Below are 27,666 nucleotides of genomic sequence, written 5' to 3' on the forward strand. Positions count from 1 at the left end.
CAAACACAATGCACAGAGCAAAATTCACATGCAAAGCCATACTTCACAGGGCTGGACTCCGCAACGGGCCGAACTCCCTCAACTCACTGACTTCAACAGGAAAGAGGGTTGCTCAGCACTTCACAGGACTAAGTCCACACTGCACAGCTGACACTCTGCTTTAAGTTTAACTACAGCATGTGGAACAACATCCAGAGTCAAAAGTCCCAGTGAAATTGATGCATTAAGGCCAGAAGCTTAAAACAAAACAAAACACCCCACACTTCGGATCCCAAGGCTCCTCCAGAGGAGGAGGAGGCTAATTAACATCCTATTATCAAATAGGCAAATGCACTTTTGAACAGATGGATCCTTTGCAACCGAAATTAAAGGGAATTTGTTCCATCATTTCTCACACCTCCCCACCCTTCCCTCCCACCTCCCTGAGTTCACTATGGCCCCAACAAATTGCTGTGGACACACAATCTTCTCCTACTTTAAACACCCATCGAGGCACCAACCCTTTCAGCTGGTTAAGGCCAGAAGAGACTCCCCATCTGAGTAAGTCCCACATCAGGCTGAACGGGAAAAGTTTAACAAAAGGGAAGGATTTTCCTCCCCTCCGCCACCCATTTTCTTGAAGTGATTTTACTGGAGAAAGACAGTCCTTCCCTTGACTCAAACCCATTTGTGACAGGTTGGGGAATCTATGTACGACTTATTAATTCCGTTTGGTTTTATGAATTTGCTGCATCACTGAATGCCTCAGTGTACGTGGAATCTCCCATCAGGGCTGGTAACCTGTCTCTCCCAAACCAGGGACAATGGAGAATTATTAACCTGAATGGCTCTCATTCGAATGGGAACACCTTCAAACAGTGGGATGGCTGAGCCCTAGGAGACCCAGTTCAACCCAGCTTGGCTGTAGGGAATGAGAAGAGGAGCAACGGAATTCCCCTAAAAGGGGAACAAAGAGACAGAGGTGTTGGTACAGCCCTTTCAAAACACAGAGGGACTCAGAGAGAGGGGAACAAAAAGGGACAGGCTTTAGGAAGGAGATGGGACCTATGGATTGTGGGACCAGACAAAGCTGAAGGAAGCTGATTGCACAAGTCAGAGAGAATCAACGATTCACAGACGCAGCCATAAGCTGCAGAAGTCCAGCCCAGCAGAGGGACTTAGAACCCTGAAAGGACATGGACCCAAATCCCAAAGAAGATTCAGGAGTGGTGACGTAACTGAAGCAGGGAATATCATCTAAGTGTTTCTTGAAGATGTCTGTATATGTCGTGCCCTCTAAAGTAAAGAGTGACTGTCCTTAGAAATCCTTCTGTAAAGTCTATTTCTATTTGCTTCAAGTATCACGTGTCCCTAAAGGGATAAACTATAAATCAGAGTGCCCAGGAATACTGGGAAATAGTTTACTTAAGCTACTGAAGTGTTTTGGGGGTCAGCACTGGTCCTGGGGACTTAGGGCAACTGAGCTACAGGGTCCCTCTTTCAGACAAAAATTCTGTGCCCAAAAGTTTTGCATTGAGACCGTGGCCAGAGACCATGCTGGAGCCTATCCAGACCAAGGGACGTGTAAAAGCACATGGGCCCATCTTGAGGTTGCAAACACAGCAGCCTGTTGAGTGTGCAGCACTGGGAGCTTGACTAGGGCTGTGGCACAAGTGTACTTTTTTTGTGGCACTAGGGAGGATAACTTTTGAGATACACTAAATGTATCCTTCCCATCCAAGGGCAAGGAGCATGATGAAGCAGCCTGAGCCCGTAATAAAGCCTTGTGCGCTGTGTGATAGCCGCACATCACTTGTACATTGTCCCAGTTGAGAACGTCACTTTCTCGGCATCCTCACCAGCAAGAGGATAAATATGTCACTTTCTACTGAATGCCAGTTGTGTTTTTTGCCCAGGAGCTTACAGAAATATGCATCTCTCACCTCAGCCATAACCATATCTTGGCACTTCTTAATGAACTTTCCTTCCGCCTTCACAATTGTCTGCAGGAACTTTATGTACTGGACATTTCTGCCATGAGTTTCAATACAGTGGACAAAGTGCTGAACGACTCGCTCATTAATCTCACTGCAAAGCTGGAAATTGTTCATGAAAATATGTTGCATTGTTACTGCCTCCAGGATCTAATGAGGGGGAAGAAAAGAAAAGAAAAAAAATAAACAGTCACACATACAAGTCAGGACAACTTCAATGAATTTGCAGGGAACATGACAATACAAAGAAGGAACTTCTCAGAGGAATCAACATTTCAGTACAGAGACTTGTATCCATCAGGGATACTCTTCTCCATCCACCTCCACCTCTTGCAATATAACTGAGTGCACTAACCAGATGCTGCTCCTGCCAACATTAATGAGAACAAAGTGCTATCCATTTAACTAGTCTTGCATAAGAACTGGCCCAGAGGCCATGACAGAGGTCAGGTTGTTCCACTTTCTCACTACAAAAAAACATGGTATTAAGTTAATCACTTCTTACCCCTGGGTTAAGGAACAGGTTTATATGCTTGTGCAGCAATGCTTGGTTCTGTTGGTTCCCAGCACAGAAATTCTGTAAAAACGCATGTGCAAGTTTCATTATCTCCTGCATCCTTGTATCTTCTGCCTGTGATTGCATGACACAAATAAGATGGGATTAAAAAACAACCTAAAAGTTCACTTTCAGGTGAGCTTTGGGTGGAGCACAATACCACCTGTTCCACAGAATTTTCAGAGTCACATCTCTCTCAGTAGAAAAACAAACCTCTCTCCACTATAGACCTCCAACCAAATTAATCCACTGATATCAGATAAGAACTTGGCCCCCTTTATGATTTTAAAAGTTGTGGAGTACAAAACACAATATAAATAAGTTATGTCTTTCAGATCTGAATACGCAACATTCAAGCTTGCCAATAATGCACGTTAACCCCTTGAATGTTAACCAAACATACCTAGTACATAGGGCAAACCACACATCAGGTTCTTTCCCATACCTTTGGACTTCATAGGAAGACTGCCATGAGGTCCATTACAATGGAATTCAGTATTGAGGAGCTTGAAGATGATGGTGAAGAAGAGATAGGAAGATATTGATGCAATAACAAAATTCAGCTTCTGTTCACAGGAGTAAGTACTCTCTATGTCTGTGACTTAAGTCCAAGCAGCAGAATAGTTGAGAAGGTGCAACCATGTCTCTGACTTAACTGACACATAAATGCATCTCAGCTGGGAGTAACAGATAGTCAATGCAATAAAATGAGCCATATTTCTTTGATAAAAGCATTTGGCACCCAACAGTTGGTCAGCGCCCTGATTGAAATGTTTGTGGTTTGAGGTCATGCTGGAGTTCATCTCAAAAATCCAATCAGCATAAACGGCAGGCTCAGCAGAGAGGCCAAGGAGACCAACTTACTTCCACAGCCAGGTTGAGCACTAGTACATTTCTATGGTTCTATGACAGTAGGGAAAGTTACAATGCAAGTGCTCATGCTGCTTCTGAGTATAGGGGATTTCATCCCCTATGTGTTTCATTCTCCAGCATATTTCACAATTAACACAGTTAATGCTCAATTTATTTTTCCAAGGCAAAATGTTAAAAAACAACACCCCCTCCAAATCAAACCAATTTGGGGCTTCACACTAGATAATCTGTTCTGTTTTCAAACTGGGCAAGATTTTCAAGATCGCGTCCGTTCTATATCTCCCGTCTCTCTGAGGCCATTCACCTCACTCTCTGGCAACCTACTATCCTCCAATACCAAGAATGCCTAAAACCATGGCATTAATTTCTGTCATACCTACAGTCACCAGGGGGAGGCAGGAAAAAGATTCTAGCCAGCAGTTGAGTGGAGTGGCTGCATGTGATGGAAAGTCACAGTATTAATGAGGCTAAGAACGCTGTGAATAAAACTCCAGTCACCTGCTCGATAGTGCAGAGCACTCCCCGAGAGCTAAGCTGTCTCTATACTCAGTCACTGTTTCGCTAGAAAGCTGATATTTATCATGTGTGCTTAAAATATTTGTACTGTCTTAGGGAATAGTTTACAATTCTGAGGCTATGCCTTTATTACTAAAAAGGTATTTGTTTTTTTACCATGGGATAACTACTTTTTGTTAGCTATTCTGCTGTAAATCTTGTTGGAGAGAAGTTGCTGTCATTTTTACTGCAGAGTAGCTAGGTGAGATCAACACTATACATAAGAACGGCCATACTGGGTCAGACCAAAGGTCCATCTAACCCATATCCTGTCTTCCAACAGTGGCCAATGCGAGGGAATGAACATAACCGATGACCATCAAGTCATCCCCTGTCACCCATTCCCAGCTTCTGGCAAACTATGGGGGACAGTGGGAATCTAATGCATGTTAAAAGCAACAGAGGGTCCTGTGGCACCTTTAAGACTAACAGAAGTATTGGGAGCATAAGCTTTCGTGGGTAAGAACCTCACTTCTTCAGATGCAAGTGAATGCATGTTAGTTATCCTGCAGTAAACACATACCTGGTTTTGGCAATGAGGTCAAAGCTTCAGGGCTTGGCTATCCGGGGACACTAAGGAAAATTAAGCCAAATTAGCTGAAGGTGTGAATTCAAAGTGAATTAGTTAAACTGCATTAACTCCTCATTCAGAATTAAAGATAAACTGAATTAAGACCACTTTAATTCTGAATGAGTGTGTCCACACAAGGGTTTAATGCATTTTAACTAATCCACTTTTAATTCACACCTTTAGTTAGTTTGAATGAACTTTCTTGAGTGCCCAGTACAGACAAGCTCTTGATCTGATTAACTGCAATGGACCAAGTTGGTGCTTCAGCAATTAGCTTAGGCTAGATCTACACTACAGCGGGGGGTCAACCTAAGATACGCAACTTCAGCTACGTGAATAGCGTAGCTGAAGTGGCGTATTTTAGGTCGACTTACCTGGCTGTGAGGACGGCGGCAAGTCGACCGCTGCCGCACCGCCGTCAACTCCACTACCGCCTCTTGCCGCGGTGGATTTCTGGAGTCGACGGCAGAGCCATCAGGGATCGATTTTATCGCGTCTTCACTAGATGCGATAAGTCAATCCCCGATAGACCGATTGCTACCTGCCGATCCGGCGGGTAGTGAAGACGTGCCCTTAGAATCTTTTCTGTTGTCATCAGAAGTTTCACACTTAACCAAATACTTATATAAACCATGAGTTATTCCTAAAGAGGCATGAATATTTACAATAGCTTCTTTGATGCCAAAGGTAACTGAAAGAACTAAGGTTTAAGGAGATCTCAGGGAGCTCTTAATATTAGTCAGCAAAACTATAAAGTAAGGAAATAGTTGTGTGAAATACCCACCTTCTCATATGGAATCTGCAGCAGCTCCAGCACCACCGTGTGAGCTCCCATGTTCCGCAGCAATCTCTGCTGCTGTTTCCGGCTTTTCCTGACCGAAGCACTTTCCTGAACACAGAGTTTGCTAAGCCGAAGCAAAATCTGGGAGAAGAAATTTGCTTTAGAACTTGGAATTTTTTGTTTTGGTTTAAATTACGTTAAGATGGAAACTTCCCTGACCTGAGCAACTCACAGTCTAATGACAGACAAGCAGACAGACACTGGGTGAATGGGAAAAGGACATGAAAAAATCCATTTAAAACTAATTCAGGTATTTGCCAGCCAGGAGTCGAACCTAGAAACTTCTAACACTTACAAGCTACCACACACGGGCCTCTCGTTGTACATTAGTTTTAAAAGTATTAGACGATACAATGGAGCACAAGTTCCTAAAGAAAGAGGGCAGATTTAAATGAGCTTCCAGACTTTCCTGCTTCTTTTATATCCTTTATAATCATAAAAATTTGGGTTTCCATTGAAATAAGCAGCATTGATGCTAAATTTTGGAATAATCTGTTTTTGTGGAAAATATGTAACCCGCATGTTGGCTATATTCCAGATGTCTCATTGGAGTTGGGATATTCTACTACTCAGCAAATTAGAACTCAGCAAGTAATTTTCACAGTGTAAATGTGACTCAGTTTTTCCTGTTTTTTTAAATTCAGACTAATATCTGAGTTGCACCATTAGTTTATACTTAAATTTAAAAAACCAAGTCTTACCTCCTTCACCACTCGGTAATTATAGCTGCTAGTACTTTCATGTTTTTGAGACTTGCTGTGGCCTTCCTAGGGGCAAAACCAATAATCTATTAATCGATTAGAGTATTTTCTTTGATAGCTCCTATGGCTGAGAAATACGGGTATTAAACTGCATCTATAAAGACCAAAATTGACAGTTGTCACCTTACAGTTTCATGACAAGATTGAGGGTATTAACAGGGTGGATAAAAATCAATGATTTTTTAAAATAAATAAATAAATAAATAAATCAGATTTGTTTTATTTAAATCGGATTTTTTTGATAAAAAGCTTTTTGAGGAAAAAAAAACTATCTAAAGATGGTTTTAATTAAGATACATTATAGCTCAAAGACATCTCATCATGGAATAGGGATTATAAATTCTAATTCTATACTATGAGACAATATACTCATGTAATGTTTAAGAAAAGTTTTGTAAATGAGTTCCAATAGTTCATGGATTAGGGACCCAATCTTATGGGGTTCCAGGGTCTTCTGTATAGATTATTTAGGTTAATCTTTCTATCTACAAATGGGACTCAGTGCTCAGTTTAGAAGATACCATCAGAGATGCTTAGTTTTGCCGTTCTCAAACTGTGGATTTGTGTCTCCAGAGATAACATGTTTGTTAACAGCAAAAATGTTTTTAAATAAATAAATAATATAAGAGGTGAGAAATAACAGACCTCAACCCTATTGTCCCTCTGCAAATTTGTGTATACAGAGTCAATCCCTTACCTCTCTCTAAAAGTGCAAAGTTTCAAAAAATTCAGTGAATAGAAGATTGCTGGGCGCGGAATAGATCTGGACAAGGAGAAGAAGTCTGGAGATAAATGTGAGAAGGGAGGGACAGGCAGTAGAAACAAAAGTGAAACTGTTTGAACAGCATATTCCAGAAGTCTTGAGGTCTTTCTGAGTGTAGCCTTCATTGATTTGAGATCTACCATACCATTCTCTCACTAGAAGGGAAAACCTACAATGGCACCTGACCATAAGAGAGACCCAGTTTGGGAGTATTTTAATAAAGTTCCTCTACCTGTGGGTAAGACAGGCATGCGTGCAAAATGCAAACAGTGCAACAAAGAAATGCAAGGCCTGGTTGCCCGAATGAAACAACATCACGAGAAATATTCCTTCTCAGGAGGAAGCTGTGTTCAAGATGATGAAAGGAACATGTCTGAACATGCAGGATCTTCAGGATGGAAAATTTTTTATTTCATATTTCTTTCATAAGGACTGCCTGTCTTCCTACTGGACTATTCTTGAATTCTCAAGTTGAGCAAAAAATATAGTTGTTACTCTATGGTACTATCATTTTAGATGCAGTGGTGATAAAAAATAAATAGCTGAAATAGGCAGATCTTCCTGTTACAATTTAACCTTTAAAGTAGTACTAAGTGTATGGTAATAATGATTAAATAACTGCATTGATTTATTTTGTTTAGGAGAATCCATCCTCAACATACAGGATTCTGAAGACTATCCACTTTCAAGATCACCATCATTTTCTATAGTTTCAGAGTTATCTGCCAATGATAGTGTTTCAGTCCCATCATGTATGTCACATAGCCACAGTATATCACCTGTAGCAAAAAGAAAAAAAATATCCATCATCCAGAAACAGCCATAAATAAGTTTGTGATAAGAACCAGCAGATTACAAAAAGAGGTAACTGATGAAAAAATTGCCCAGTTGGTTTATGCAACAAACTCTCCTTTCTGTATGATTGAGAACCCATACTTCATTAACATGGTTCAGTCACTAAGACCAGGATACATTCCACCCAACAGAGCAGCTGTCACAGGCAAATTGCTGGATAAAGTGTATGAAAGAGAAATTGAGCAGTGTGCAAAAGGCCTAGAGGGTAAAATTGTTAACCTGAATCTTGATTGGTGAAGCAATGTCCACAATGATCCTGTTGTATGTGCTTGTGTGACAGCAGAAGAAGGGAATGTCTTCCTTACAGAAACAATTGATACATCAGGAAATGCGCACACAGCAGAATACTTACAAGAAGTAGCAGTAAAAGCGATAACAAACTGAAAAAAAAAATCAAATGTCTAGTACGCAGCTCGGTCACAGACAATGCTACAAATGTATCCAAGATGAGAAGAAATTATTTCGAAGAGAGCGAAGAGAGTCCCAAGCTAATAACATACGGTTGCAGTGCCCGTTTGATGCACCTCCTAGCCAAAGAATTCAGTGTTCCAGAAATAAAGGCTAATGTTGTTGAAATTGCAAAATACTTCCATAACAACCACTTTGCAGCAGCTGTTCTGAAAAAAGTGGGAGGAACCAAACTAACTCTCCCACAAGACGTGCGATGGAACTCAGTAGTGGACTGTTTTGAGCACTATATAAAGCATTTGCCTAATCTGATGCCAGTTTGTGAACAAAATCGTGAAAAAATAGATGGCACTGTCCCAGCCAAAGTTCTCAACATTGGGCTTAAGAGAAATGTTGAACACATGCTGAGTACCCTGAAGCCTATTTCTGTAGCATTGAACAAAATGCAGGGAAATAGCTGTTTTATTGCTGACGCTGTTGAAATTTGGAAGGAACTGAGTGAGAGCTTAAAAAAAGAAATATGCAAAGACAGAGTTAAATTACAAGCATTAAAAAAAATGAATGGGACAAGCACGATCTCCACCTCATTTTCTTGCAAATATTCTCAATACTCGGTACCAGGGTCAAACCTTAACTGCTGAAGAAGAGGAGTTGGCTATGACATAGACATCCAGCAATCAGCCCTCCATAATGCCAACTATAATAAACTTCAGAGCTAAGGGTGAAATATATGTTTGCTGATGATGTTTTAAAGAAAAATCACACCAGTGAACGGATGGAAGTCACTTAAGCACTTGGATTCAGAGACTGTTGAAGTGATAGTCTCATTTTTAACATCAGTAGCTTCTTCTGCCAGTGTAGAAAAAATATTTTCTTCCTTTGGACTAATTCATTCCAAATTGAGAAATTGTTTGGGACCTGAAAAAGCAGGAAAGCTTGTTTTTCTTTTCCAGATTATGAACAAACAGGAAAATGAAAGTGAAGACGACTGAGTTAGCTGCAGAAGCCAATATTTTAAGTTTATCATGTTGACCTGGCTGACACAGTCTATTTAATTTTTGGTTTTTAATATTTCATTTCACTATTTTAGTTAAAAACAATTTTAACAAAAACAAACCTGATTTTAAAAAACTTAAACGTTTAACTACATTCAAAAATTTATATGCTTGTTTTGTTAAAATATTATATGTTTGCTGTTGAAGAAAAAAATCCAAAATACACAACGTTGTTGTTTTAGTTAAATAAAACAATGTAAATGTCTGTCTGGTGATGTTCTCCTCCTAATACAGCATGGCAAGAAAATCCTCCAAATATTAATCATTAACCTGTTGAATTGGAGATAGATCACCTCCTAGTGACTTCATAAATATCTGCTTCAATTACCTTTGGTAAATAAAATAACCAAACAATCATTCATTTTCTGATACAGCTGTAAAGCTAATCTGAAAAGTTTTCAAAATAAATCATTTAAAATGTATAGTGTGTACCTTCTAAAAATGAAACCTACATCTATCTCTGAGTTGTGAAGAATATGTATTAAGGTTATAACAACCAACACGAATGAACTTTTATGTAGAAATCCACGATTAAATAGAGTCTTCCTGACTAGTGATTTAAATCAAATTGATTTAAATCAAATCCACCCTGGGTATTAAAAAGTGTTTTTGTGTTAAGTCACACTAATCCCTCTGCCAGAGTACAAGGGTAGAGTGTTTTTACAAAACAGTAACATCCTATCCCCTCTTTATCAGTTGTCACACTCTGTCTGCAGTCATGCATTCCCCACAACATACCTCTCTCTCCACTATTATTCAACTGAAATTATATTAATTCTGTAGAGCAGATTTTGGGTTCTATCTGTATGAAAGGCAATGAGTAACTTATTCTTATTGACCACTAACAATAGCTATTCACATCCACATACTGTTAACTCCCATCACTACCCACCTCTGCCTTATATTTGATTGAATCTCTGGCTTGCTGTAAACAGCGGAGTTAGGTCGACCTAACTGTGACAGTGTCTACACTACAGCCTTGCTTCCACTGATGTAAATGCCCTACTACACCGACATAACTCCACCTCCACGAGAGACTCAGGGCTTATATCGGTGTAGGTAGGGCGACCCAGTGTCCATGTAGATGTTGCCTTACTTACATCAGCTGTTGGCTGTCTTGTCAATTTCATGGCTCCACTGGAAAACTGGGTTTCCAGCTCCGTAGCCCGGCAGCTGACTGGACTCCAGGTGTGGATCTTCCCACCAGAGGTGAGAAGCCCCAAGTGCCCCCCACCCCGCACTCCCAGCTGGGAGCGAAGAGGCAAGAGCCAGGGTGCAGCTGGGCTCGCGTCAGGGAGCTGTGAGCCCTGGTTCTCAGCCCCCACACTGCTTCTTAAATATGGTACAGACATTATTTACCCAAATGGATATTCCAATAGTTCACATAAATTGACTACCAAGATGCAAGTGCTTACCTCCTTTTTCTTATGTTCGTTTTCACCTGGTGCTCCATCCATAGTCTCATCAGGACCCTGGCCTTTGTAAACCCAAAGTTCTGATTTTTCCACAATAGACCTCAATTGGTCCAAATCTTGTTTTATCTGCTTATAGTTGTCAACATCTTGGCTGGTAACAAGCAGTTGAACCTTATATGAATGCAATCCATTAGTTGCACAGAGATTTTAAAACTTGCAACACATGCATGCAGAAAGGGGACATACACATAATAGCCACACATACCTGTTTAAATGCTTGAAGAACTTCTTGTCTCTGACTAAAATGCCTGAAGAGTAGCTGAAGTGCCCCAGATACTAGTGGAGGGTAATCGTGCATGGTTAAGTGGAGCAAAACTCTAAGGAAAGTCCTGCCGCCATGATCATCCAAATCTAATGGGGTGTTCTCGTCACTGAAAAGAACCAAATGCAGAGTAAACTAACTTCTCCCCCACCTTAATAAAACAACCAACTTTTTGTATACAGGAAATTATTGCAGCTGCATTTATAATTTTGCTATGGAAACCACATCAAAAATTAGAGCAATCTGGGGCTCTCATTTGCTGTTGGCTTTGAACAAGTTAGGGACAACAGTAGCACTATCCTCTGTTGGATGGAACGTCAGATCTGCTCAAGTGTTCCAGTTTGTCATTGATCTGCCCTCCCGTGGCAGGAGGCTTGAAGAGATGATATAAGCAATACTACTAGTCCCTGCTAAATGGAACACAAAGTCCTAGACTCCTGGGTATTCTGTGCTGAATGCTGTGTGTATGCAGTTAGTTGAGCATGGCCAAAATATCAGTAGAACCAGAAGTCTCATACTCAAGACTTGTGAGATTCATCTAGGCTGTAAGTAAAATTCTCCTCAGATCTACACATCAATACTCAAGCACGCTCTCTCACATGCAAGCGCAGAGCAGAATCATGAAGTGATTACACTTGCATGAAAATCTTCTACTTGGAGAAATCCCTGCTTTTTGATTTCTTTGCTTTCCTAGCTTGAAGAAAGGCTTTAACTCTTTTCTTGGCTTTTAATCCTAAAGGACATTACTGTTTAATCGAGAGAGCGCCTTTATATCCAATGGATTTTTGTACCCCCAGGTTTAAAAAGGTGACTGGAACACTCATTCTGTTACTGGGGACACGAAGCTACAAAACCTTAAAATTTTATTTTGTTGAGTATGCTGGTACTTAAACTCCAGGCTATATAACAAACAGAAGAGCCTCACGTGTAAGAAAACAGGTCACAGGAAAGGGAGTTGGGTGGAAACATAGGAAACAAGTATGATTATTTTGAGAGTCTGGTAGATTTCCAGAACATGCTGAGCCTAGATGCAATTTAAAAATGTATAAAACAGAAATTTAAAACATTTACTTCTATTGGTGAACAATTACATTTAAAAATTCCTTTTTGGAGAAGAGTCTTAAATTCCATCAAAGATATTCTGTCAAAACAAAAGTTTTCAAGCAACTATGTCCATAGACGTACTAATGAAGAGATACTTTCCTTCCGCCAAAGATCCCTTCAGCTTGTTCTTCAATATGTTCAAAGTCTAGGGCTCCTGGAAAGTAGAAATACACACATAAGATTATTGTGTCAGAGATACAAACTGTAGCTGTTTTGGCAGCCTAAAGAAATCTTAAGTTGTAAGTGGTAACACAAATTTAGCAGAATGGACCAATATGAGCTGAATAGTATGTTGATTGATGCTGTCTGAGAAACTAATGTAAGGCATTTCTTAATGATCTCTATTCACCAGTTAAACTACTGAACCACTTCACAGATAGCCATGTTTCTTCCTCCATCACTGATTTTTAGCTTATACTTTCAGTAGCTGCTTCAGAGCAAAGCATTGATGGGAATTAGTGTCTGACTTGATGGGCCACCATCGACCCCAGGAAATGCCCTGCATTTCTGTTATTAATTGACAGCTTTAAGCAATTAAACCCTTGATGACAGGAATCACTTTCTAACATCACCAAGGCCTTTGCCCCTCACAGCAGGAGGTATGTGCCAGAAGGTTAACAAGAATTACTATTCTAGAATAAAAAGATAGGAGGCAAACAATGTCTGCCATATTCTTAGAAAATTTCCCAATTGAACACTGCTTCCTGGGAAATAAATATTGAAGTTTTTCCCTCTCTGCTATTCCCCAATCTCACTTTTTCTGACTGGGAATACCTAGAAAGCTTAGTCAGGTCTAGGTCCCATTGTGCTAGTCATGGTACAGACACAGAGTAAATGGCAGTCCCTGCTTTTTGGCAAGGAAATAGCTAAAAAGTTTTAGCTAGAATCTTAGTAATTAGAGGATATGTCAATTAGATCACCTAGCCCACCCCACTGCCTGCAGAGGCTGGTGAATCCTCATCTCAGGTAACCATTTTGCTCGCACAGGGCTGGATTTATGAGGTGCTAAGCATTAGCCTCCAGATTCATGTTCCGCATTATAACAGGGCCCTGATTCAATCTCTCTTGTGAGCAGTGGGCACAGCAAGGGGAAGATACATCTGTTTGAGAACTATTTACACTCTTTCACTTTAAATTCACATTGAATATAACAAGTACATAGATCTGCACTGCTTCAACTCAAGGGGAGTTCTAAGCAGCCTGACTACAAAGGCCCAGAACAGAAGCCTGTCATTCTACCCTCCAGTCCAAGAGCAAGAGACACTACAAGAGCAAGAGACTGGAGTGGAAACTAAAATATTTGTTCTCTTGCGGTGTGGAGAAGTTACACATCTAAAACCTCTCTGGCATCTAGAGAACAGATCCTCAAGTTGATTTAAAAAATCCTATTTTCAGCACAATAAGTCTCACAGATCAAATATAAATACTTTAGTTTAGGACTTCTCAAGCCCTAAGTGTTTCAGATTCTGGCTACAGGACATCACCTCTCTCGCTAGGTGATACCACAGCAGTTTAGCAACATCTGAGGGGCATAAGTTTTCAGCATCGTGGTTTTAATCAGAAGAGACCCAGTGGGGGGGCCTTTGCTGTACAACTTCTTTCCCACTTTGGTCCACCAAAATTCAGATTTAGAGACCTCCAGGAAAATCTGCAAGACTCACCTTTTTTCCCAGGATTTGTTTTGGGAGGAGGTAGATTGGGTTGGAGGCTACTTTGCTGGGATAGTGGTCAGGTAGATTGTGGATCACTTTAACTTTGTTTGAAAATAACAAGGCAAGTCCTTGTTTGGGGCCATGATAAATCAATTTTCAAAATGCATTTTAAAGGAATTTTGTAATGCTCCTAGAGACGGAGACGGGTACAATTACTTAATTCATGGCAACAAGATAGAGCGACAACAATTCTAGTTTTTGCTCTACGTGGAAAAGATATTCAATGTAATTGTCACACTTAGAACCTGATTTAGCAATGTTCCTGACTTCAGTGGGGCCACTCTTGTGCCTAAAGTCAAGCATGAGCTGGAGTACATTGCTGAATCAGGACTTCGGTCATTAAGGCACCCCCACCATTTCTTTAAAAAGCTTTTTATTAAATAACTAACCTGGTACATTAGTTGGGGCCTCTTGGTTACTGCTTCCAGTAGGTGATTCAGAGGTCTGTGCATTGCTTTCATCGAACTCGCATTTAAATATACACAGTAGGCACGAGATTCTGTAATCCAACCTCACATTCAAAATAAACTGATGATTCAAAGTTTTAAAAAAATGGAAATAGACATGTTATTTTTACATCACGTCTCTATACCTCTCAAGACTGTAACACTGCACTCTGTGTAAACTAATAGCTGAGATCCACATACTCAGAAAACTACAGATTTTACTATGAAGGGAGGGGAATGCACCAAAATCCCTTTTTTAAGTAATCCAAAATTCAGTACTTTGGGGGTTTTTATTTTAAAAGATTCTATTTTAAAAGATTCGACTACAAGCATAACCAAATGTATAAGGTCAATTTAAAGAACCATGAATGCAAAAATATCTAAGAAAGATTTAATGGGTACTTCTATGCACCTCTTTCCTCCCGCCCATTACTGGAGTACCTGAGTGCTTGATAATCTAATGTATTTATCCTCACAACACCCCTGTGATGCATAGGCATTGGTTTCAATCCCATCGACTGTCAACGGAATTCAGACTCAGAAGTGCCAAAATTCCTTCGGAAAATGAAATGTAGGCTCCTAAATCAGTTAGGCATTCTGAAACTGAGCACAACGACATTGAAATAGCTTTAAAAATCTGGGCCTAACCAAATTGCCAAAGGTCATGCTTGAAGCTTATGACAGAGCAGGGAATCAAACCCAGTTCTTCTGACACACAGTTTAGTTCCCTAATCATCGTACCACGCTTCCTTTGTAGATGTGTCATAGGGTTTAAATAAAACATGTGGTATAAACCAAACATTGGTTAAGAGTTCAGTCAGTACTAACGGAAACAGGCAAACATGAACTTTGATATCCTGTTTTACAACATTAACATCTTACTGCTCCCTTGGGGAGAGATGTACCATCCAAAGAGTGTCTCGTATCATCCCAACGTAAGAAGATATATTTACTTTCATCATTAATCATGTATTTTGGCAGGGATAAATATTGCTACATTTGCCCCATATTTAATAAATTCTGGTTTTAAAACCTTAAATTTATGTCTTCTCAACTGTTTAGTCATCAATACATCTTTACAAGCATGGATACATTTTCCTTGATTTTACCCCTCCCCTTTTAACAGGGAAAAGTAAGTGACAAACAAAGGACAAAGCCTCTCCTTATGCCTTTTTAAATGTTTTAAACCCCTCAATCTTAAAAAACAAAACAAAAAAACCCACACCACCTTTAAAAATTAAATCCCCCAAATTAATAGAACAACTTTGAGTCTGGACATCTAAACTTTCTACCTCAAGATCTGAATTAGAAGTAATCTACTTTCCTGTATAATTATATATTTTATTCAAGAATCCTATACAATTTTTATTAATTTAACTCGGTTTCTAATTTCCCTGTTCCATTATGACAGACTGCATGATTATGTCCAATATATTGCTCTGCTTTAACAATTCCTGCAAAAATGGGGTCAAATTTTGTTACCCATGTTTTTCAATAATGTTGTCTAAAGTAACAAGAGAATCTACCATCAAACGCCCCATTCCAGCCCATAAAAGTGATATTTATCTTTAATCAGGTTTACAAATTGTGATGTTTCATTTTATCCCACTGCAAGCCTTCCGTACACACTGGTTCTTCCATATAAACACAAAGCCAGTCCCTCACCTCGCTACACAGAGGACCACTGGTGGCTCAAGCAAACTCAATGAAAACTCCTTATGTGTAGCTTTACTGCTGTTTGGCATTCTTTTACCCAGCAGGGGGTACCAGCAGCATTTAGGCCTAGGTGAATTAGACTGTAAAATCATCATAAGGGGGATTGTTCTCCTTTCTGTCTATAAAGGGCCTCTGCTCACTTTTGAAGCATTATCATTACCACAACATTATATCTGGCAGAGGGGGGCTGAAATCACCCTTATGGCTTCATGGTATCAGTGGCTTATAATCAAGACTGTTAGGAAAATGTAGTGACCAGCCAAATGTGTTTTATTCTATATGCAGGACACTTCCCCACTGTAGAGTTATCAAACAAAGGCAGTTTACCTAGCCATCCACAGTAAGATACCCTAGAAAATTACAAGAAGTTGTTTGATGGGGCAGGCCAGGGGAATATTAACTATCCTCTTAAGGCAGCCAGCTCTATAAAAATTATTAACTGTTAAATAGCACGGTAAGTGGCTGAAGACCTGCTATGCCAGAAAGATGGAACGTTGACCTTTAGTTCAGCTCTGAGTCACCCATGTGCACAACTAGCAACTCCCATCCAGAAGATAATCTCTGCCATAGGGGTGTGCAAAAAGTGTTTCACAGGGTTAGGTGTTTGCCTCTGCAACACCTTCTAAGCAGGAGAAGACTATCCCGGCAGCAATGGACTGGAAGGGACCGTCTCCTCCTAAGCACTCCCTAACACCTAGTTAAGATGTAGTGTCAGATGCAAGCATCACAACACAGGATTTGAGACCCCACCTAACTCTATATTCCACTGCATCTCTAGTACCTGAAGTATTTCGATGATTTTCAGCTTGGTGTCCATTACCAGGATATCTTCTTTCTCTGGTTCACTCTGTTTGACATTACCCTCAGGAGCAGTAGCAAGTGGAGTAAGGGGCAAGAATCCACCACCTCTGAGTACAACCTGGGTCATCAGCTCACCAACCCCATGAATTGATCTCATCACATTGCTCCCTTCAGAGAGGCAGGTAAAAACACAGTAAGAATAAGATAACTGCACTTTGAATGCACCAAGAGGATAAGCGACCATTCACAGCTCATGAAAAAACAAACCGGCTTCATACGAAACAAAGGGAATATTTTCAAAAAGACACAAAGGGCAGTGAGGCACCTAACCTCCTTTAGAAATCTTCCCCTTAGATTAGTCTCCCAATTACCGCTTAGCTTTTATAGGAAACCACCAAGAATTCAGTGGATAAAAGGGAAAATGTTGATGCCCATTTCATGTATTCAGATAAAATTAATGAGGCCAAGAAATCCTCCACTTCCACTCAGGAGTTCCCCATATAATTTTTTCAGTCTTACCTTTACTTTCTTCTCCTTTTGCCATTTTGGTAATGGGAAAGATAGTAGCAATATGCACGCAGTCTAATATAGCCAGGAGGATTTTGGTTAGTCTTAGGAGGTCACAGAAGTTGTAGAAACCAAAATATATCAGGTTTCTGGCTAAGTTAACAACCTATTAAAAATGAAAGTATTGATCAAAACCCTTATTTTTGCCACAAAAACTCAGTTTGTTTCTTGACTTTTAGTTGCACTTATGAACTTAAATTGACCATTTGTCTGACCCACTCTTTATAAGCAAATTCCATTATGTTTTATAGTTCTTTATTCTAGTAATCAAAATAAGTTTGCTAATATATATCTACAGGTATATTTACATGTCCAGGATTGCAAGACTTCTGATACCTACTGTAGCTATTCTATAGCAAAAAGCATGATATATTTGTTGACGTGTGGCAGTAAATAAAGTAAGATAGAACTTCTTTGGGCTTGACCTATAAATGCACATTTTACATAACAGTTATTACATCAATTGGTAACCATTAAACAGACTCTCACCAGAGGGAGTTTTCAAAGGACTACATATCTAGTCAAATCTTTAATACCGCCAAGAACTGGAATTTCCCTACAAGACCCAAAAATATACTGTTTCTTGAACTGTGCAAATAATTTTTACCAAATAATTTCTATGCCTAATGTAGCCTCTTTTTTCTGCGAGTAGGAAGCGAATCCCTCGAATGTATTTGTTATTCAAAAGTACTGAATGATTTTTCTTTAGCTATGGATTATTTACGAAACATTGCCCTGCATATTCATGACAGGTTATTCAAGCTGTTTGTTGTAACTGGTAAGGTAAACTATATGATTGATATTCTACTGTTCTCTTACTGGATGAGTGTACAACCGCTTCATGCACAAACACTTGTGCATGCAAACAAAGTCTGGGTTCCACAAACATTTGTGCCACTAAAACCTGATCTTACAAATCAAAGTGGGCACAAAAGTGAACATAACTACTGCAAATTATTTTTAAAATACGAGTATTTATTTATCCCACATTAGCACCTATTCCTGCAAACAGCTACTGACTTCAATGGGTTGTTTACATGAGTAACGATTACTCACAAGGAGAAGGGAGTTGCTGAAGGTTAGTACTCACATGTAACCTCCTCCAATTCAACTTGTATTAAAGGCAACGTTGTTTTACTTTAGAAAAAGAGATTAAAAATAAAAATGGAATAATTACCTCAAAAGTGAGTTTGTTTTTCTCTTTATCAGAGAAAGGGAACCTCTGACACACCACATCTCTTAAATACTCCTCCACAAATTCCATGGTTTGTGCAAATCTCTCCTTAATTTCATCTTTGGAAGTTCCACTGCTGTCATAGCTGGAGAGGAAAAAATTAAACTTGAATGTAAAATGCACATAAATAGAATTTTTTTTTAATCCAAGTTTGTCAAGATCTAAATAAGGTTAAGGCTGTTAAACAATTTATCCCAAATCAAGGAGACAGGAAGCTGAGACCATAATTTCCTGGCTTTTGCTGCTTTGTCCCATATGCTCACTTTGCACTATTTTAAAAACATGCGAAAAAGCAAGGTTTGTACCAATAAAAAGAAAGAAAGGAGGAAAAACATTTTTCTAATGGAAATGGTGACAAGTGACATACAGCAGCAAGAGAGCAGATGTGACCATGAAGTGCTAACTCCGGATACAAACAGGATTTTTTTCTGTAAGTAAAAACATTTAAACTATTTTATTTTTTTAAATATACATTCTAGATCAGTTTTTAAAGAAAAATCGACAATTAGGAATATGGATGGTAGTGGAAATCTTTTTTTAAAATTATGTATTATTGGAAATAGTTTGCCTGACTTGAGCACTTATTTTTCCCTTTAGCTTTTAAATCTGAAGATGCTCTATTGGATTTCCTTCAGAAAATTAACCTAGGGGGAGGAAAGTTTAGCAGTGAAGTATTGCAATGAAGCAGTAGAGATTTAGAGACCCCAACTGAACAGAATACGAAGTGTTTATTCCCTGGGACTGGAAAAAACGAATAAAAATCAAGTTAATTTTTATCTTTTAAAATATAATCTTGCTTGGAACATCTGAACACATTAAAGTATTTTAAAAATTATTTCTATTACAATAGTAACTAGAGGCCACAACCGAAAGATCGGAATCCCTCTGTGCTAGGTCCTGTACCAAAAGATAGTCCCCTGCCCTGAAGAGCTTACACCCTGATTAGACAAGACACACAAGATGTGAGAGGAAACAAAGGCACAAAGATTTAAGTGACTTGCCTAGGTCACGCAGCAAGTTATTGGTAAAGCCAGGAATATAACACAGGTGTCTCAAATCCCCGCCCAGTGCACTATCCACTGGACCACGTTGCCTCTTGGGGAAAATAAAATGCAGCAACCATACAAAATAATTGAGCTTTTCTATTCAATGAAGTTCTTCTCAGCAAGTGTCTCCACAGACACGTTTTTAATACCACCAGGCTTCAATACCAATAATAGACTAGTGAGATAGCACCAGTAAAGAAGTAAAAAAGATGACTTATTAGTTTAGGGTTTGTTTGTTTTTAAATTAAAAAACGATTTCATTTCCTGCTCTTTCATACCTCTCCATCAAGTACTTACTCATCAATAGCAATTTCAGAAGGTATCTCAGACCACAGACGAGCATACTTCACTGGCGTTACTTGTTCTTGGGGATCACGGTCAACATGCATATGCAGCATCAGCCGGCAGAACGATGCTCTCAGATCATATGGTAGGTTTTCGTCAGACATACAACGAAGAATGAGATCCACATCCAACTGGCCAGATATTTCATTTATGGCCAAGTACTGTCGATCCAGGCACATTCTAGCAAAAAGATTAAGCTGGTATCTAGAAGAGAAGAAACTTACACCTTAGTTTCCAGAAGTCAATATAAGGAAAGCACCTAAAAATGTCAACAGTGTTTAGCAATTAATGTTTTAGTTAAAAAGAAATGTTACTGATATTAATCAATAGGTAAGGGATGCTCTAAAAATAGAATAAATCATTTCCCAACACAAATAAAGGTAACATAATTGTCATCTGAGGGTCGGGACAACAGCTTTCCAAAAGTCACCTAGTTTGTCACAGTGTTGTATATTTTGAAGAATTAAGCAGCACTTGGTTTTTCTTTGCTAATGCTATTTCTTATTAAATACAGAAAGATTACAGCAGCCTAGTCATTTTAGAAGTTGGCACACTTCTCACTGGCAGCTCTCAAGCTACTCTTGATTGCTTAGGCAATGGAGTCAATGAGACTATTAAACTGATTAAAGTTGGACATATGCCTAAGTATTCTGCTGAACTGAGGCATCAGTCTCCATACCAATTAGTCACAGGTAGATATAACAATTGAGTTCATGTACTTTTTTTTCCTGCTCCCAAAAGATCTAGTCAACAGGAACAGAACAGGCACCTATCATTTAAATGAATGCAAATACAACAGACTCTAATAATTATTATAACCCAGCAACTAAAGTTTAAAGCACATGCAGAGTATGAGTGTTTATATAGTCCTTACCGACCTTAACTCTAAAGAAGGTGGTTTTTCAATAAAAAGATTACAAGGCATTTAATTGAATCTTATTCCTTTGTATCCTAGTCCATGGAATTTTACCTTACAGAATTGCTTCCTACTCTCTTCATTATATATACACACTTTATATATACACACACTCATTGGTTTGTTATTGAAAGGTTAGAAGAAATTACTGTTAAGAGCATTTAAACAACTCTTTTTGGGAAGAACTCATAAGAATTGCATGGACTTTGCAAACAGATAAAGGAGAGAAAACAAAGTTAGAACAGGTCCACTTTGGGCCTGAAACTCTTAAGTAGTCCAAATCCAAAACATCCATTCTAATCCCTTTTAACAAGTTTACCAGATGAATTATTTAAAGTTTTTAAACACAATATGCAAGGCCAAAGTGATAAGTAGTTAAAAAGGAATTCTGGTGGTACTTTTTGCACCACAATAGCCAACGGTCTGTCAAACTATTCTCAAAAGTTTATAGCCCAGACACAGGAATTTGGTCTGAGATGGAACTTGGAATTACAATGCGCCAAGAAACTGGTGTCTAGCCAAGTCATCTGGAAGCACTGCTTCATATTAGAAGCATAGCTTAATAGTGCAAAAAGGCAAAAAAATAAAAAAATAAAATAAAAAAACAAAACTTCTTGTGGGGTTTTTGCAAGTTCATATAGTGTCCCGGTGAGAACTTCAGGACATCTACTAAGTCTGGAGCTCACAAATAAAGTTCTAGAAATGATCTAGAACTGTGGTGGCATCTTAGAAAGAGCTTTTTGCAGGTTACAACCAACCCTTTCCTTTACTCTGAGTGCTAGCTCACCTTCCTTTCAACAACCCCTATTACAGCTCAGATTTTACAAGCTAAATCAAACTATTGTGGAGAAAGCCGGACTCATGAGCATCTCCGTCAGGAGAAGACTCACCACAGATATATGCTACCTCGCATATAAATGCTACCAAACTCTTACACACTTTGAACCCCACCTTATTCTGTATTTACGCTTACATTTTCTCATTGTGCTCACATTGATTACTTGACTTCTATCTGACATCAAAACACAACTTTGTGCTTCTAGTGCATTTACCATGTACAGAAAGCTTTACACCATTTTCTATTGGGTACTGAGTCTAGTGTTCTGAGTCTTTATTTGGCACTAATTAACTGATTATTATACTGAAAAGGCCTTCACCCATCCAGTTCTTATTACCCTATCAAAACCAACTACTGCACACGGTGTTAACCTGTAATAGCTGAGTATATCCCGATCTTCCTTCTGCCCTTCCTTAGCATCCTGAGCCAACTCTCTGACACTCTTACTGCGGATTTCCTTGTTGCTGTCTCGCCAGAATAGCCAAACTTCTTCCTCATCTTCTCCAACCTCCAAGGTGTTTTCTCCACTTGATACCTCTTCAAACTCAAACCGAGAAAGAACCAACCTGGCAGAAAGAAAGGGATTAAACAACAAAATAATGCAGTCCATGATATCTTAAAATATTTTGTTTTAGGACAACTGCTGAGTTGCACAGGGGTATAGTAACAGTGATTTGCATAGTCACTCAGGAGACTTGCATTCATGGTACTATACATAGTTTTGTTTTTTGTTTTTTTCTCTCTCTCTCAACATGTCCACACAAAAAATCCCAAATAATGTAGGAAAAATAGAAGAGACATTTCCTTATACTACATGATGACCTTAGGTGTTCAGATACTATTGTTATGAGCATGGTATTAAAACCTAGTTAGAGCTAAGCACTGAATATCCAATGTGAACAGTAATCCACATAGACATATGGTATATTTTTGATTGGTTATAAAAGGGAATTAAATTTTGTGGCTATCTACGTGGTTGAAGAAACAAGGGTATCACCTAGGGCAAGACAAATTAATGTCCAAAAAGACTTCTATGTAGGAAGCATTGATTCAAAAAACATCTAGGATCAATCAATTTATGTATTCACCCAAACTCTTTGATTGAGCAAGTAAACTTTGATCTATTCAATATCCCACAAATGGAAAATGGAACAGAACTTCATTCTCTTTGGGTGTCAAAAACATAATTAAGTTAGAAGAATGACCTCATACCTAAAATGGTAATCAAGGTTCTTAGCATCTGGCCAAAAGAAAGGTCACTAACTACATAAGCAAGAGGCACAAATTAAACAGATCAGCAAGAGACACTGAAACCTGGCAGAGTTCTGGTAGAGAGACGAACATTAAGAAACAAGATTTTTAATCTTGTCAAACCTAGAAATAGCGCCTGCAAGGTCTTTCCTGTTTACCTAGATTTCATTTATTATTTAGCAAAGACATGTTTTACTCTTCTTGACCTCTTTTTTCAATATTAACCTTCTCTCAATTCCACGTGCCAAGTAAACCCAGCTTTATTGAAGCTAGTTGGAAGTTGGTGCCTGTTATGGATACACATGCATCGTTTGGTTGTTCCCAAGAGATGAAAACTGAAATTTTGACCCGAGGTGGAATAGGCGACTATAAAAATACCAGCTTTTGCACTGCTGTGGGCATGTGCACAGCGGTCAGAGAGCTGGTTGACAATTTCTCATCAGAGTGATTCTTCTGATTAAAAATGCCCTTTTCACAAAACTGAAATTTCCTGTGAGAAATTTCTCTCTCTCTCTCTCTCTCCTTTTTTTGGGTGCCAAAAATCTGATTTTTCCTGAGGAAAATCAAAATGGCCGCTCCCCACTTGACAGGCTCGTGTCAATTTCACATTCCCTATGTGAAATAGACAAAACCTTTCCTGGAGGACTTCTAAGGCTGAGCACCAGGATGCTCTTCCTCCCTGCCACCTGGAGATGGAGGGGGGGAAATGGGGAGCTGAATGTCTGGGCTCTCTGCATCTCCAGCTCCTAGATCTGCAACAGGAGGCAGGCTCTCTTCCTGACTGGCTCCTAGAGCTGCAACAGGAGGCAGGCTCTCTTCCTGACTGGCTCCTAGAGCTGCAAGCAGAGAATTAAACAGCCAGGATAGAAGGCTTTTTTAATTTCATTTGTGAAGTTAACAAGAGCTTTCTGGGTGGACAGCAGGGAAGCCAAAAAAATTCCATTGCAATTCCCCTGAAAGGAAATTGTTCTTAAAAAGCTTTCCTGAGGAAGAATGTTATGCTTTCAATGTTTTGTTGCAGTTCAGCACCATTTTTTTTATTCAAAAATGTGAAAGTTTTCATGGGAAGAGTTTTTCATTTTTCAGAGCGCTCTAAGTTCCTAAAGGCGCTGCTGACTGCACTCAATCTACCATGGTAAACCTAAGGGCCAGGAGAACAACCAGGCTCATGGGACCTGGAACACCATCTTATACAAGTCTGCTACATAGCAAATCCCAGAATATCTGCTTATCCAGCTCAGATGAGAGAGCATTTTAGCATCTTTAGTTTAAAATGGTTCAAGACTTAAAACATGTTACATAAGACTGCAGCTTCTCTCAGAGTTATCAAGCTACCTGATGAAAATGTTAAATATCTGAAAGATGTCTAGAGTACATAGGGCTAGGAATCGATGTGGCAGTCATTTTGGTGCCTCCAACACTCATCTATCATGTATTTAGAAAGGCCCTCACACATTCTAAGTTTGGTACTCTCTGTAGTCTTGAGGCTAGTGTTCTCAACGCTCTGATCCACCTTCCTTATACACCAACTAGAAAGCTATTCATAAATAAGTCTCAGCTTACTTCGTCTCAATGAGTATGTCTGCATTGGCTGGATTCAACACAGCTTTACAAATCAGTTCCTGTGTCACCGGAATAGACTTGTTCATGGAAACACACAAATCTGAGAGATAATCCAAAAACCTATTTGGAAATAAAAAGACAGACCACATTAAATCCCTGTCACGATTCTTCAGTTGACTCATTCTACATTTTATAAAGAGAAAAACATTTGGACAACCAAGTTACGTTGCAAAGCAAGCGAGGCCATTGCCTTGGTGGAAAGTCATGGTCTGGCTCAGAGGCAAGAGTGGATTAAACATGCTTCCTAAATACAGAAACAAGTTGGCTGATACAGATCTCTCAGATTATGAATAAGAGAAAAAGGTAACTAAGTCCCAATACCAATCCGTTTTACCTGGGCTCCCTGTTTTTCCTCACAAGACTAACAAAAGTATCAATCTCAGCAGCCGTAATGTGCTTCTCCAGCAGTTTGCGATTGTTATGAAGCAACGCTGTAATAGTATCTTCCGCCAAAACGTCATAACCAATTTGTTTCTGCATGAAGCCGAACTGCTTGGCTATGTATTCCTGAGAAAGAAGAAGGAAAAGGTATTCTAATCTCACTTGAAATTTAAAAGGAAAAATAGTTAGCTGTTTATATCAGTATCCTAAAGAAACAGCTTGGTTAGGTTCTATTGTTTCTATGATTTAGGACCACACTGAAAAGCAGGGAAAAAACATAACGTAGAACAGCAGTGGACAGTTTTTATGTCTGCACAGCTACTGCGTAGGACACGCCCAGCCCTATCTCCTTTTCTCTGCTCAAACTCTCAGAACATTGATAAGACTTGGTTTTAAACCGCTTGATAGTGATGGTAAAAGTTGTAGAATGTATTGAAGTCTCAATGTGCCTTCAAAATGTAAATTAAAGAACAACGAAATTCTCAGTCTTCCCCTGTATTAGACAGAGTTAATAACAATGAATCATAAATTCCTGTAAGTAATGACGCTACTTAAACTGTACCCAATCTTGGATGAACGAACACATACACCCACACCACCAGCTTTTTAGACAGGTTCTAACACATAACTAACCTGATTCTTTCTGTAATCTTGCTGCGAGTGCCTCAGCACCCTGTAGCAGAGCCGGCAAATGTGTCTGAAAGGAGCATGACGCTGGTCCCCAAGTTCCTCCAGCCTCAACATTGGCCCATCTCCACAGTCTGTAAATGGTGCTTGTAACAGCTTGAAAATCTATGGGGTTATTTTAGAAGATAAAGATTGAGACATGCTACCTAAGCTTAATGAAGGTGAGTGGGTATACCTACACATGCCCACGGCCCCTTGTTGCTACTTTATGGCCTCTGTCTTGTCAGAACCAGAGCGTAGTTTAAATCTTGTCTACACCACCACAGCCACATGTCAATTCTGAAGGCCGTCAGTTTCTCCCACATGAACTTCCATAAAGCTTATAGCTGCACAGTCTGGACAAAGGAGCTCTCTCTGAAGAGGATGCGGCTGATCACTTATGTCCAACCCTAGACGCTTTTCCTTGTATCCATTGATTCTTCCTCTTGTGGTATCTTCCAGCAATGGGACACCCATAGTTTTACACTCACCTACACTGCCAGAAGATTGCTGAAAGCTAGTGAGGCAGAAGTTGCCTTATCCCAACTAACTTGTACTGTTCTGTATTCTGAGTACCTACTCTCTCCTCAGAATCTCTGTCACATGATAAAAACTCTCTTACCTGCTTTAGGATATTTTGCTCTCTCATCAGCTTTTGCCGCTCACGATTTGGTTTAGAAAATACCACTTCAAGCACATCTTGCCCAGAATTAGTTCCACCGGTAACAAAATAAACCAAATCCTCCAGCAGCTTGGTAACAGACCTATATAAAAACCAAAAGTGTTAACACAGAATCGGAACCGTCAGTTGTGAAAAGAATTAAAGACTGCAATGTTTCAAATGTTATTTTAAGAAGGAGATAACCCAGAGATAAGAGCATATGGGAATGGATCAACAGCTAACTGGAAACTAGTTTTCCTGGTTGATGTAGATTTATTGTTAAATAGCCACATTACAGAGGAAATGGAAATGCCATATCTTTAGTACCCCATACACTGGCTATTGTGTAGGGATAACTCAGTGGTTTGAGCATTGGCCTGCTAAACCCAGGGTTGTGAATTCAATCCTTGAGGGGGCCATTTGGGGATTTAGTTGGGGATTGGTCCTGCTTTGAGCAGGGGGTTGGACTAGATGACCTCCTGAGGTCCCTTCCAACCCTGCTATTCTATGATTGTACGGTCAGATAAACAGATGGAGAGCCTCTTAACTCAAATAGAGGCCTACATTTTGGAAGCTTAAGGTCCTTAGTTCTATGTACCAGGCTGCATGCATTCATTACATGTAATCACAAATTCTACAGACATTGCAGGGGGTGGAGGGGGTTGCAAGAAGACATGTGTTCAGCCCTTGAAGCAAGTTAGATTAGATGTTCCCACGTTCATTTTCCAGACTGTTTCAATATAGGCACGCTATGGACAATTCCTCCCAGCCCTGCAATGAATACAGATTCATAGATTTTAAGGCCAGAAGGGACCATAATGATCATCTCTAGTCTGACCTCCTGCACTTCGCAGGCCACAGAACCTCACCCACTCATTCCTTTAGTAGGCCCATAACATCTGGCTGAGTTAAATCTTTATTTAAAGACTAAGTTACAGAGAATCCACCATTTACTCTAGTTTAAACCAGCACGTGACCCATCCCCCATCGTGCAGAGAAAGGTGAAAAAAACCCAGTCTCTCTGCCAATCTGGCCTGGGTGAAAATTCCTTCCTGACCCCAAATATAGCACATCAAGTTAGACCCTGAACATGCCAGACACCTGGGAAAAAATCCTCCCCCTCTAGTGTCCCATGTCCAGCTGCTGGGGATATTTCAAATTAGCAGTTGCACATGGGCCATATGCCATTGTATAGGGTTACCATACGTCCGGTTTTTCCCCGGACATGTCCGGCTTTTCGGCAATCAAACCCCCGTCCGGGGGGGAATTGCCAAAAAGCCGAACATGTCCGGGAAAAATACCGGCCGGGCACTTCCTCTCCCGCGGCTGCTCTGCTCCTCCCCTGATTCAGACTTTGGCTCTGTTTAAGAGCCAAGCTGCCCGAGCCAGCGCTACCGGCTTCGGGCAGCCC

At 39.7% G+C, this 27,666-nt stretch overlaps 1 protein-coding gene across 1 annotated transcript in view; it reads right to left on the reverse strand.

Annotated features, from left to right (window-relative positions):
- Positions 1-27,666, reverse strand: part of ITPR1 (inositol 1,4,5-trisphosphate receptor type 1) — a 249,083-nt gene that overhangs the window by 115,738 nt on the left and 105,679 nt on the right. Inside the window, exons 15-31 of the mRNA XM_065407748.1 lie at positions 26,217-26,358; positions 25,562-25,720; positions 24,882-25,054; positions 24,488-24,607; positions 22,045-22,239; positions 19,872-20,123; positions 18,472-18,613; positions 17,229-17,400; positions 16,708-16,898; positions 14,154-14,292; positions 12,155-12,206; positions 10,892-11,060; positions 10,627-10,797; positions 6,071-6,136; positions 5,313-5,450; positions 2,479-2,604; positions 1,923-2,123 (exon numbers count right to left, since the gene is read on the reverse strand). Coding sequence (XP_065263820.1) covers positions 1,923-2,123; positions 2,479-2,604; positions 5,313-5,450; positions 6,071-6,136; positions 10,627-10,797; positions 10,892-11,060; positions 12,155-12,206; positions 14,154-14,292; positions 16,708-16,898; positions 17,229-17,400; positions 18,472-18,613; positions 19,872-20,123; positions 22,045-22,239; positions 24,488-24,607; positions 24,882-25,054; positions 25,562-25,720; positions 26,217-26,358 — 2,608 coding nt within the window. The remainder of the gene's footprint in view (positions 1-1,922; positions 2,124-2,478; positions 2,605-5,312; positions 5,451-6,070; positions 6,137-10,626; positions 10,798-10,891; positions 11,061-12,154; positions 12,207-14,153; positions 14,293-16,707; positions 16,899-17,228; positions 17,401-18,471; positions 18,614-19,871; positions 20,124-22,044; positions 22,240-24,487; positions 24,608-24,881; positions 25,055-25,561; positions 25,721-26,216; positions 26,359-27,666) is intronic.

The sequence above is a fragment of the Emys orbicularis genome, chromosome 7 (assembly GCF_028017835.1).
Source record: "Emys orbicularis isolate rEmyOrb1 chromosome 7, rEmyOrb1.hap1, whole genome shotgun sequence".
Taxonomy (NCBI): Eukaryota; Metazoa; Chordata; order Testudines; family Emydidae; genus Emys; species Emys orbicularis.